At 39.5% G+C, this 13164-nt stretch overlaps 1 protein-coding gene across 1 annotated transcript; it reads left to right on the top strand.

Annotated features, from left to right (window-relative positions):
* The first annotated feature begins 11811 nt into the window (after positions 1-11811).
* Positions 11812-12814, top strand: UK114 (reactive intermediate imine deaminase A homolog UK114). The gene is made up of 3 exons (XM_017166759.3): positions 11812-11983; positions 12051-12280; positions 12643-12814. Exons 1-3 carry the CDS (start codon positions 11919-11921, stop codon positions 12762-12764), a joined length of 417 nt encoding a protein of 138 aa, XP_017022248.1. The 5' UTR covers positions 11812-11918; the 3' UTR covers positions 12765-12814.
* Positions 12815-13164: the final 350 nt, after the last annotated feature.

The following is a 13164-nucleotide window of genomic DNA, read 5'->3' as shown; positions in this document are numbered from 1 at the left end:
ACACTCTCCCCTTTTTTTTGACTAGTGTACAAACCTAGCTAGCCACAGCCGCATCATCCTCGCCATCATCATCATGTCTGACTGTGGCATGATAAACACAAGCTGGGCAAAGGTAGAGGCTCAGGAGTAGGCACAGGCGCAGGCGCAGGCACAGTCACAGGCCGTGGCTTAGGCGCAGGCTGAACATGTGTTGCCTGTCGAAGATCCAGGAGAAAAACGCGACCCACAGCCTCGTCTACGAGTGGCCATCCAGGCCGGTTGCTCTTTTTGTTTTCGCTTCACTGGAACTGGCACAACCTTTGGGGGCTCACATAAATTTTAAATATCCGCCAGAGATGCGCCTGGGAGCAGGGCTACCATATTTGGCAAAAACGGCCACCAGCTCCGCCGGGAAATGCAGTTTTTATCCATTTTTATTGACCCGCAAAGGAGGAGGCCAATAGCCGTTGGCCAAATGGCCGGTGGCTGGCTCATTAGCCAGTTTTTTGGGGGGCGCATCGGGGCGTATGAGTAATGCAGCGCAATTTGCACGCCTTGAAAGGATTAATTCGTTAACAATTTTTCGCCGCTGTAATATGCAAGACAAAACCAATAAATCTATTAATTAAGCCGACATTTGTTTAGCATCTGTTGCGATTTCCTTTTCTCTGTGCAACTTGTGATAAATATGCCCAGTTCTCTGGCATAAAGTCTGGTCAAAAGTCTGGTCTCGGTTTCTGAATGGATTTTGCTGAAATTTAAGACAGTGGGTGGTCCGGATTGAAAACTGTTTTTTTTTTGGTTTAACCTGAATGAATCAACTGGAAGGGTACAGTGGGGTAGGTTGAAAATGAAGTGGAGGTTGAATAGGATTTTAAATGAATTTTGAATACATATTATTATAATATATATAGATTTATATTTATTTTTATTGTTAAACTAAGATACTTAGCTTTTATAAATTTCTTGAAAGTATTAGTTATAGTGTGACCTTAGTTCTGTATTTATTTTCATGAATTCGTTGCATAAACTTAGTCTTAAGTTTAATTCAATTATTCTTATCACTACCATTTGAATTATTAAATTTTTTCTCTAAGAGTTATCTCCTTAATTCTGAAATAATATTTATATTTTATATTTATACTTTTCTGAGTAATATTTTCTAACTAAACCCCAATGTGCTGGGCACAATAAACCCAATTGCCGACAAGGAACAACCTGGACTTGGCGAACTTCTGTGGCCGCTTGGTGTGTATAAATTTGCCAAATTAAAAAGCGACAGTGAGACTCGCAAGAAGGTTTTTCCGGGGAAGTCGGTGGTCGGGTGGAAGGAGGTTTTTCCTTTGAGATCGAGAGTTGTGAGTCCAAGAGCCACCCACCGCCGCCCCCAGATGACGCAACAGGGTGCCTGTCGCAGGCGTCTATAAATAAAGCAGCCGCCAGAGTAAATCAAAACAAGGCACGAACATGTGGCGCTTGGAGCTGCAGCTCCAGTTCCAGCTTTAACTCCAGCTTCCAGCTCCAATCACCAGGATCAAGTGGGCCGACTGCCGGTATCCCGGGTGTGGTCGCCATTTGGATTGGTTTGGGATTTTGTGGATTTGTCATCCCCCATCTGGGACCATAAATTCGTTACGCATTTTCCAAGAGCCAGAGGCCAGCACACACACAATGCGGCCATAATGTTACCGATCTTGCTTTTGATCTGGCCCGTTGTCAACATCTTATTCCCGTCCTGACATGATTGATTTTTCATGTTCCCAGCAAAGTGGTGGACTCCTCTGGGGTCAGTTGGGGACTTTCTAAAAAAAAAATATGTATAGTATTTTGCACAATCTTCGAAAATGCCAGGTGTACAGGGAGAAATAGGGATTCATTTTCTAAACAGAAACTAATAACATTAGTTATTTGAAACATTTCATAGGAAAATCTTTAAATATCTTTACTTATCCATAATATCCCTTTAAAAAATAGTTTGTAGTTTATTAACATATTAAAAATTTTAGTTTTTTTCATGTGTATAAAATATTTCAACAATTTTTCGTAAAAGTAAGGCCAGCAGAGGCTAGAAACCCCTTCTATAAGCTACGGCAAAGCCTTTGAACATGGTTTTTAGCCATATTTGGCCACCAAAAAAAAGCGATTCCCATTCACACCTACCAACGTTAACTCAATTTGGCAGCAGCAACATCAAATTCTGATGGCAGTAAAAGTGCCTTAAAACGTTTGTAAATGAAATTTATTGTGCCGCAAGTGTGTGTGGTTGCACAAATTATTTTGTTTGATATGGCCGAGGGAAAGATCTAAAGGAGATCCGAGGAGATCTGGAGTGCCTTGGGGCAAGAATCATCGCTTAGTGGAGCAATCAATCGACTATATATGGCCGGTAACTGGGGAAATCACTTAAGACGATTTCATTTGGCTTTATGGCCGGCCCAAAATCGGCCATGTGAGAAAACTCTGTTGTGCGGAAAACTGAAACTGAACTAAGGCAGACGACGGACGAGAAAGAATTGGGCTGGGAAAAAGTTATTAATATGGGTCGATTGCCCCGGGCTCTCCCCAGCTTTTCTCCAGCTTCTCCTCTGGTTTCTTCTAGCTGCGGAGTTTTGCTTCCAATTTTGGTAGCTTGATTTGTCACGATGCTTTTTTTTTTGCCCCTCTTCCAGGGGGTTTTTTGGGTTCCTTTGAGGTTTTTTGTTTCATTTTTTTTTTTTCTTGCTTTGCGGTTTCTGGTTTGTTTTTTTGTGGCAACTGGGAGAAGACAAACAAATTGGTCTGTAGTTGAAAATTGACAAGAATTTCGTGACTTTGTCACCTCTTTTTCCCTTTTTTTTTTGGTTTTGTTTTTGTTGCGCCGTCGAGGAGATCTTACAACGCCCTCGAAGGCAGCAGCAGCAGGAGCTTTCTTTCCTTGTGGCCTCCACTCCGATGCACTCCACTCCGCTCGTTAAGTGGCAGCCAGCGCGTGCGCATTGAAGTCGCTCCAGCGATCCGATCCCCGCCAGACTCGCTGCTGAGCCCCCGCCCCGTGGAAATCACTTCATCATCGGACATCGCGGGCCATTCTAAAGTCAAAGCTCTGCGACTGCAAAACTCTTGTCAGATTTATTTCTTGCTTTGGTTTTTTGTCTTTTCCGCTGCCGGTGTTGTAGTTGCTGTTGTTTCGGCCAAGTTGGTTAGTGTATTACACTAATTTTGGTTGAAAATTAATTTTAGAAGTGGTTTTTGTATTCAATTTGTTTTTTTTTTAATTTTTGTGATGCGTTATTATGCTGTGGGGTTGCTGGGAAAAATGTTTTTGGAAGGATTTTATACAAAAAAGGTATTTTTTTAAATTTAGTTAGTAAACTTCTGGGTTTTCTTGTAATTTTTAAAGCAAATTTTTATATAAAAAAGTTTGTTTTAAATAATTTTAAATGATTTTCCCTTGGCAAAACATGTTTCCCTCATGAAATTAAATTGTTTTTTAAATAATTTTGTCATATATGCAAGGTATCATTGTTTTTCTTAGGGTTTTTTAAGAGTAAATTTCTGGGCTTTTTGTATTTTGTTTGTATAGTAAATAAATTAAATTTATCTTAAATAAATTATAACAATTTTAAATAATTTTCCCCTTGGCAGAGCATAAAAACTTCCCCAAAAAGAAAAACACAATTTTCCCGCTTACTTCATTTGTTTTATTGTGATTTTTATTTCTTATCCCTTTCTTCAATTCGTTTCTTCTTTTTTTATGTGTTGGCTCTACCTGTAACCTTTTGCACTTGGTACCCTTTTTTTCAATTTAATGAATTTTTTCCACCGTTTTCTTTTTCAGCGCCCAGTGACAGCTACAAGGGGCCAGCAGCAGCCGCAGCAGCAGCGACTTGCCAAGGAGGACAACTGCGGATGCTTGTCGCCTGGGCAGCCTCGGTAGTTTCCCTTTATTCCGGGTGTTATCAATCGGGCATCGAGGGGAGTTACCCGGTTGAGGGGGATGGAGGAGCTATCCCACACCCAAGCGACCGATCCAGGCAACGCCCTGAATATGCGCATCCATTCGGCGGAATATGCATTTGTTCTGTCCCTCAATTGTGGCCCATTCAATTGTTGTGTTTATGGTCAGGTTTGTACAATTTTTTGGCAAGACAGCCAAATTGAGAAGAAGAGAGCCAAATGCAAAGTTCGTGTCTGTTTTCCAGGTGACACCACCTCCAACCATGCGAATGTGGGCGGTTTGTTGTTGTAGATGCTAATGCACTGGGACAAAAATGGGAACTATAATGGAGGAAACTTCTTGAGGCTGTCATAAGAAGTATTCATTTTTAAGGTAAGTTATTTAAACATACATTTATTTACAAGGATAAGTAGAAGGTATGGATATGGAAGCCACCATTAACAGTCTTTTTGAACAGTCTTAGTTTCCTTTTTTTCAAAAATATTCCCCAGTGCACTTGGCTTATTTTCTCCTCTATGTAGGCCATTACCCTCGCTCCTCCCCCTGGCACCGCCTGCGGGCAATATGAGTTGACATTAGGGAGAACATGACCAAGAGGAGCAGCAGTCTGCACTCGCATCCCATGGACCCATCGACAGCGACGCCATCGCCCTAGACTGACCCCGTTGTACCTTGTTGGCCGCCTTCCTGACCATTGTAGGTTGTTGTTACTGGCCAATTTGCTGCAATTGGCAAACTCCAGCTCCAAGTGTGCCACTTTACTTGCCGAGATCATGTCGAGGCCAAAGGCAAAGTGGGTGAAAACCCAGTCAATATTTGTGTTGTGAAAATATGAGAGAATTGGGTCAAGAGTGATGCAATCTTTTGGGTTTGTGGAAGAACCTGGAAATACTAGCAAAGTGTTTTTAAAATAAGTAATAATCTCTGCCCTTTGTTAGGTATAAGGCTCCAATTTTAGAACCCACCGATTTCTTGAAATTCTTGAAAAATTGTGCCAGCCATTAACATCTTTTGCAGATATCGCATCTCGCACGCGCATCTCCCTGCTGCTCCTTCTTTACCTCCTAAGAGCAGAGCTTAACTTCTTGCCACTCCGCCTTTGAGCAAACAACGATCAATAAGGTAGGAGCAGCTGCCACGCCTCCCTGTACGTATATGAATATGTGTCTGCCACAAATTTGCCCCTGCCAATAATTCAATTAGGTAGCCAGAGAGAGGCAACGCGGAGGCAGGACTCCGGGGCAGCAAAAACATTTATTTCACAATTGGCGCACATTAATCAAATGGGGCAGGGTTAAGTGCCACAACAAGTACCTAAGTAGAGGAGCTCCTCGGGGGCTCCTGCCTGCTTGGCTGCAATTAAAAGTAGATTAATAATTCGCCTTCTCTCGGTTAACTCGGAGTTACTACTAGCTCGGCTCAGGTGTAGACAACGTTGTCGATGTCGTTGTCATCCTCACTTTCCTAGGCCTCCCTCCCAGATGGAGGCTCTACTTGGAGCTCGGATTACCCTCGATCGAGACGAGACGGGTTGGATGGTAGCCCACTTTAATTGCACATTTCATACTTGTTAATTTTTCAATTTTCCTGCCCACCGACTGCGACGTTGAGCGGTTGACCACTTGCCAAATGTCGAATGGCTGAATGCGAATGTTGAATGCTGAATGTTGAATGTTCGCTGCCGAATGCTGAACGTTCGTTTGTCATCGAGCCGGGGAGACTCGCGACTCGATGGACCCCTTGGACCACACAGACGCCGCTCCAACTGGGCTGGGATGCACTGGGGGGAAAGGTAGGAGTCTAAGAAGAAATAAAAGTGAGAATAATAATTATAAATATATTAACTAAACCCACTTAATATGATAATCATATTTTTGCTCATTTTTTTCTAAGGAAAATTAGCTGTCAATCTTTTTAGTGCCACAGAAATTGACTTTAAATTAACTTTAAAAAATTCCTAAAAATATGTAGGGAATAATCTTGGGTTAACAAATTATTTTTTAAATAAAATTATAAAATATTTTTTTGTAAAACATTATATAATTCATTTTAAATGATTCATATTAAAATCCACTATAAAGCCATCCTACAAAATATTTTAAAATATTTTAAAGCACCTCCTTAGCCTCTAGTATATTTCCCTTAGTGTAACTGCTCCCGTGGCGGCTGCTGCTCCCAATCGATACAGGTGGACATGCGACTGACCCACCTCGACGCTCAGCGGGCGGTGCAGCTGCTGCAACTGTGGGGGCGCCAGTCCTAGCCCCACCCAATCCACCTCTTCTCCCCTTGCTGGCCCGTCCCTGGGCTTTTCCAAGCGCTTTTCACTGCATTTGGACCAAATTAATTGCCAGCGATTAAATTTCAAATTTTCCATGCAAGCCCAGAGCAGCCTCCCAGCCTGGGTGCCCCTGCAATGCAATACCATTCGCTTCCGTGCGGCGACTTTTGCGTGAGTCTTGAGTCTTGGAGTCGCCTCCGCTTCGCCTCCCTTTTGCAGCCAAAGTTATAAAGTGAAAATCATTAGTTTTCATTTGTGGCGTTTAGGGCGTGTGCCCCAGCCAGTGCTCCAGCCAGTGGATCTGGATCGGGATCGTGCAGCTATTTTGCATTGCAAATTAACAAAAATAAAGCACACACTAAAAGTGCAATTTTCACTTGCGCGACCGTAACATTTTCCCGAACATCGTTTTGGCAGTTGCATGTCAACTCCGTTTCGCCATGTCCTGTGGAGTCGCCCCTGGGAGTTGGTTTAGGCCAGTGGGGATAGGATTTAGTGGTGCATTTTTTAGGGGGCGGAGTTGTAGCCGCGGCAATTAAAGCAAGGGGCAACTCTGACAGAGATATGAAGGTGGGCGTTGTGGCTACGAAAGCTGCCAATGGAAAGGTAGCAAATGGGCTGGGCAATTTCTCTGTTAAAAAACAGTGTCATTTTAATCAAAAATAGTTTATTAGTTTGCTTTTTTTAATGTTTTTTTAATGTTATGATATGAAAAATAAATTTTCCAGTTAATTAGCTTTATAAAAACCCTTAGAAAAATCTAAATAATCCCTTAGATTCCAATCAAAATACCTCAATCTTTCCTTGCAATAATAAACCCTAACACAAAATTTAAATTACAGTCTAACCAGCAGATCATATATTTTATCATCCCGCCTCTTACCATTACCTTTTGCCTAATTGCAGTCTACGTTTTTTCACGGATCGTCCTTGAGTTTCGCTTCGGTCCACCCCCTTTTGGGTCTAAACGTCTTGCTGCATTCTATTTCTGTGTAAGATCGACTAGCCCGATATCGTGTTTGGGATTAGTCGCGTCAATAGTGCCATAAACATAAATCTACCGGTTAATGGGCAGGAAGGTGGACCTAAACAACCTGGCTACCAGTTTGGCAGAGCTCCTCCTGCTGCTCCGCCAGCAATTACGCAGCAAATTAAAATCAAATAACTTAGCATGAAAATCGAGCGAGCCATAAAAATCACATGCAAATTATAGAGTATCCAATAACCAGGCCAGGCCAGAGCAAGTGGCAGCCGCTCCTCCTTGGCTTGCCTGAGAAATCGTTGTAATTTGCGCCGTGGAGAGAGAGAGAGAGACCCCTGGACGTGGACCTGTCCCAGCAGCAGCATCGGGTCTCCACAGCCAGCGGCGCTCCAATAAAGCCTTAAACAAATGAAGTTATTTGAGTCAATAAAAAATGGCATCCGCAAAATGATGGGGAGCCATCCCCCAGGAGTATGTCAAGCGGAAAGGGAAAGTTGCCCGGGCCTGGGATAGAAGGAGAGGATCTTGGAAGATTCAGGTGCGGATCAAAACAAATGATGATCACTAGTTATGAACTATAAAGTTAAACGGATTCTTGGGAGCTTAATAACAAACCATAAAATGAAATTATTATTTAGAAAGAATTGAGAACTTAGGCAATAAGATTACTTAACCTTCAGTTCTTACAGTCCACACCTGTTGGCTCTCGACTGAATTGAGGCCTTTGATACACCTCCAACAAGTGCCATAAATATCAGACAACAACCAGCAGAACTCTGGTATATTCTGGGACCCTTTAGGGTTCCTTTTCCATATCGCAGGGATCGAAGCCAACCCGAACCCTTTCTTAGTGCACACCTTCTCTGCATTGCGGAGGCAATTTGTTATTTGCCAAGTAATTATATGGCATCTCCTCGTTGCCGCTTGGCTTATTTAGAGCTTTATTTATTAAAGCATTTAATGTAAAATTGTTTGACCAGGACCAGGGGCCATCATTAAACAAAGTAAATTGTGTTTATAAATCAATACGCGGGCCGTGGCTAATTAATATCAATGTTGATTTTGTTGAGTTTCCAGCAGGATCCCACAGATTCCAGAGTCCCTCCTGCAACACCCACGAAGTTTGGGGGGGGGGACTCGTGAAATTGCTTTTCCCGATCCTGCAACTTGCATATTTTATGCATCATAAAGTGGATCATAAAGTAATTAATGCACCGAAATGCGACATCAAAATGCTTGGGGCACAGAAGGCAGCCAAAAGAAATTTCTTTCAGCATTTCCGTGGCATCTTCGTGGGTTGGCTAAGAAAGCACTGAGGGAAATAGTTATTAAAATTAAATTGATTTATTTAAGGAGAAGAATTTGTAGGAATTTGAATTAATATATTTTTATAATATTCCTTCTAATCTGATCTTACTGAAAATATCGATTGTGTATTGATGTTTAAAGCAAAATTCGATATATAAATCGATCTTTTGATGTTGCAATATTTATAAGTGCAGATATATAGACATTATGTATGATTTCTTTAGATAATGGAAAAATTAGATAAATAAATTAAATTAAATTTTTTTTTAGATAATTATCGATAATTTCGATATATAAACATTAAATGAGATATTTTTCTACATTAAAAATATTGACATTTTTAAGAGTTTGAGATATTTTTATACTATATTGGGGTAGATCATTTTTATCTGGAATTTAACTTCCAAAATCTTATTTATTTTATTTCAATTTCTTTAAGTGCACCTCCGACAGCAACAACAAAGCGTCTACAATCAATCTTAAGGCGGCGTTTCGCGGGGCGTGTTCTCTTTGCTCTGAGGTTGCACCTACGCTGGCTGGCTGCAGTTGGGTGCAGCTCCCAAGCTCGGAGTCCGGGATTAAGACCCTTTGCCACATTTCAGGATGCTCTGCCCCATCTTCTCCGCATAATTACAGAGTGATTCTCCTCTTATATTTTCGGTGCTTTTTTTTTTGGCATGCGTAAAGATTCTGAAACGGGATCGCCTCGGTCTGGGCTTTCTTTCTGCCTTCTTATTTCTTTTTATTATTATTTTTTATTATTTCTTTTTTGGGCCCTGACAGCGACTGACAGACAGCAATTGCCAAATAATAAATAATTAGTCAGGGCGGCGCAGGGGGCGTGGCTAAGTGACGTGGCTTGCATTTTTCATGGCGTTAAATCAAATATCGGCTGGTGGAAAGATATATACAGTGGCTCACAGCTTATTTCGTGCAGAGGTAAACTTGAAATTCAAAGTTGTATATCTGAAAAACTATAGGTGATATGAAAAAAATTTTAACGCAGTTATGTTAAGTAGGGCTTAAGCGTTTATTTAAGCCCTTAATTATTTTTCAATTCCACAAGATAACGAAAAAAACTTTAAAAAACGAAAAATATTGGTTATTTTTATGTCACAGCTTATTTCGTGCAAAAACGTTGGGTACATATAACTTGTAAATTGTTATTTTAAATTAGCTAATTTTTTTTGTAACTCATTGGAGGCGATATCAGCTAATTTATTTATCCCTCCGATGCTTTTCATATCACAGGAAAATACAGTTTTCTGTGAATTAACAAAATGCGCTCCGCACGACTATCGAACTGCGGGAATTGGTCCTTAATCATTTTAAAAATGCAAAAACTTGGCGAAATATTACTTAAATAATTAACCTTACCCTAAGTGCTGTTCAGTAAATCATCCCAAGCTTCAATCGGGAAAATCGTGAGGCAGATATTGGCCGAAATGCTCCTAACCAAATTTTTATTAAGCTTGAGGAAAGGTGAATTATCCGGAAAATTAATGTTAATTCAAAAAATTTGGCGACAAAACTAATAGTAAATGTTGGGCATGAAATGGCCTAAAAGTATTCCGTGGAAACCGTCCGCCGTTTATAACGGGAACACATCTTTAAAGGCCGAGTAACCCGGAAAAAGCCTTTCGAAACCAATACAAATCCGAAGTGCAGGCTTAAATTGGCCAAGGATCACATAATTTCATTCGATTTCGTTCTGGAATGAATTAATTTTCACAGACGAGACCAAATTCAATATTTATGAGGTCGGACCGAGACCAATATGTTTGAAAACAATCAAATTCAGAGCTTCACCACAAGAACCGATCCCCTACAGCCAAGCATGGTAGTGGTACTCGCATGGTTTGGGCGTGTATGGCGGCAACCGATGTTGAAAACCTGGTTTTTATCGAGGGAAATATGGCTAGAATATGTACCTTCAACTTTGGAAGGATAACTTGCTCCAGATCGCCGATATATTGGGCCCAAAGCGGATTTCCTGACATTACCATGACAATGACCCAAAGCAAAAATCGACTCTTGTGCAGACCAGGTTGATATGGAACTGCCCTAATGTGGTGAATCCACTTGCCCAGTCACCAGACCTTATCGTCCTTAAGATTTTGTGGGCGATTCTGGATCTGGACATCCGCAAGAGGTCGATATCTTATAAAAATGGTCTCAAAACAGCCCCCTTGGAAGAATGGTCCAAGATTCCAAAGGAGTCCTCAGAAAAGTTGATTTCTTTAATTAAAACTCTTTTAGAGGACGTCATCAAATAAAGTTAAGACAAAAAAAATTGTAAGTTTAAGCAAAACCGAAATATTTAAGATAAACTTTCTTGCACGAAATAAGCTGTGACATAAAAATAACCAATATTTTTCGTTTTTTAAAGTTTTTATCGTTATCTAGTGGAATTGAAAAACAATCAAGGGCTTAAATAAATGCTTAAGCCCTACTAAACATAACTGCGTTTAAATTTTTTTCATATCTCCTATAGTTTGTCAGATATACAAGTTTGAATTTCAAGTTTACCTCTGCACGAAATAAGCTGTGAGCCACTGTATATGTATACATATGAGTATCCCTTTAGCTAGAGAAAGCGAGTGCCGACCCAAATTTCTGAATCGGAATATTAATATGTATATTTTCACAGAAAAATGTTAATTAAGTTATTAAGGCTGAAACGCAGTGGAATGTTTTTATTACTTTAATTATTATTTTAATTTTGATTAATGTCAGGTATGAGGTGTTAATAAAATTTAATTTGTAATACACTGTAGAGCGGAAGGCCTCGGTAGCCATTGCTCATTAACCTTTGTTAACTTTTAGTTTATAACTTTTAGTTAGCATTAAATAAATAAAATAAAATTTAATTTGTGCTTGGGAAAATAACTTTTAAATATTTTTATTGATATTTTATTGTGGGTTTAAGAGTATGACAAAATTCTTTGAAGCTGAAAAATGATTCTACATAATATTAGACCCTTGTAAAATAAGCTTTTAATAAGAATTTAATCTGTAAATTAATTTTAATTATTTTTTATATTATTCCTAAATATTAAACCAAAATAATTCAAGAAATTTTGCAAATAAAAAATCAAATAATTGGATCAAATAATATTTCAATATAAAATAATTAACATTAGCTTATGTATAATATTTTTACATTCCTAACAGAATATATTTTACCTCTAATATAACACTAATTTAATCTAACAGTTCTAACATCTGACTTAACAGCTGAGAGCACCTGTTTGCGCGGGAGAAAACCACCGATAGAGACATAAAAGCGAACGAAAGAGCTTGTAAAAAGCAAATGCTGATAAAGAAAAAACACACTTGTTGAACGAAAATTAAAGCTTTCGATCAGTTCACTTCCAGCTGCTGCACTCGTCAACATTTTCCTAAAAATATAAACATCTTTCAAGTTCAAAATGTCAACGATTGTGAGGAAATTAATCAGCACTGCAAATGCTGCCAAGCCAGTGGCTCCCTATAAGTAAGTTTAAATATAATAAAAACTATAATTATCCAGTTAATGGATATATTTTTCAATATTTATATAGCCAGGCGGTGGTGGCCGATCGCACAGTGTATGTGTCGGGTTGTCTGGGTCTGGACAAGGACACCATGAAGCTGGTTCCCGGTGGACCCACAGAGCAGGCAGAGAAGGCTCTGGAGAATCTTGAGGCTGTTCTCAAGGCCGCCGATTCGGGAGTGGATAAAGTGATCAAGAACACTGTCTTCCTGAAGGATCTCAATGATTTTGGGGCCGTCAATGAGGTCTACAAGAAGGGTGAGCATAATCTTAGATTTAAAATAAAAACACCTAAGAACTTAAATATTTTTTAAACATTTTAAACATTGTGTAATGATTTTACCCTCAAATATAAAGCCTAAATTATTTACTATAATACCTTAATAATATTAACATTAATTTGGTTTTATTAAAATTGTAGTCTATATACCATTACCCACTGTAGTATACCGGCCTTTTGGCCATTGCCGCCTGATAAGGCAATCGGCATCGTTGGCACCCTCTTATCGACGTCTTTATTGTTTACTGTAAACATTTTATGACAGCTATTCTGGTGTTATTTTTCCATTATTTCATAAATACTATATGCCTTATTGTTTGACTTATCATCATTTTTTCAGTGTTCAATAAGGATTTCCCGGCCCGCAGTTGTTTCCAGGTGGCCAAGTTACCAATGGACGCTCTGGTGGAGATCGAGTGCATCGCCTTGACTGGATCTGTGACCACACAAACTGTGCAATAGCAATTAAAGACCAGTAAATTGTGAGAAAATAAAGGTGATTGATCAATGAATATAGAAATATAAAAGAAAATAAATATTTTTTAAAGTGGCAGCTGCATGAATTCGCAATATTTGATAGTAAAAACAAAAAAGACAAATTATAAAGTAACTAAATAATATTAAAGATCCCTAATATTGCTGGAAAATGCTATTTAAACCATCAATGTTGCTTAAAATGAAGCCATAAAAGTCCAGCAACATTTGTTGCTATGGCCGTTATGTAAACATGCAGCGTCCAACCGGCAACATGCAACATGCAACAACTGAACAACACACTTTGCATTTAAACCTTATATAGTTTACAATTTAGCGTGCGGCAATTTATCTTTGTTGTTGCTGCGGCTGCTGTGCGCCTTTTGTA

Source organism: Drosophila kikkawai, chromosome 2L (genome assembly GCF_030179895.1).
Source record: "Drosophila kikkawai strain 14028-0561.14 chromosome 2L, DkikHiC1v2, whole genome shotgun sequence".
NCBI lineage: Eukaryota > Metazoa > Arthropoda > Insecta > Diptera > Drosophilidae > Drosophila > Drosophila kikkawai.
The sequence above is the reverse complement of the archived record's forward strand: the minus strand, read 5'-3'. Positions and strand labels throughout refer to the sequence as shown.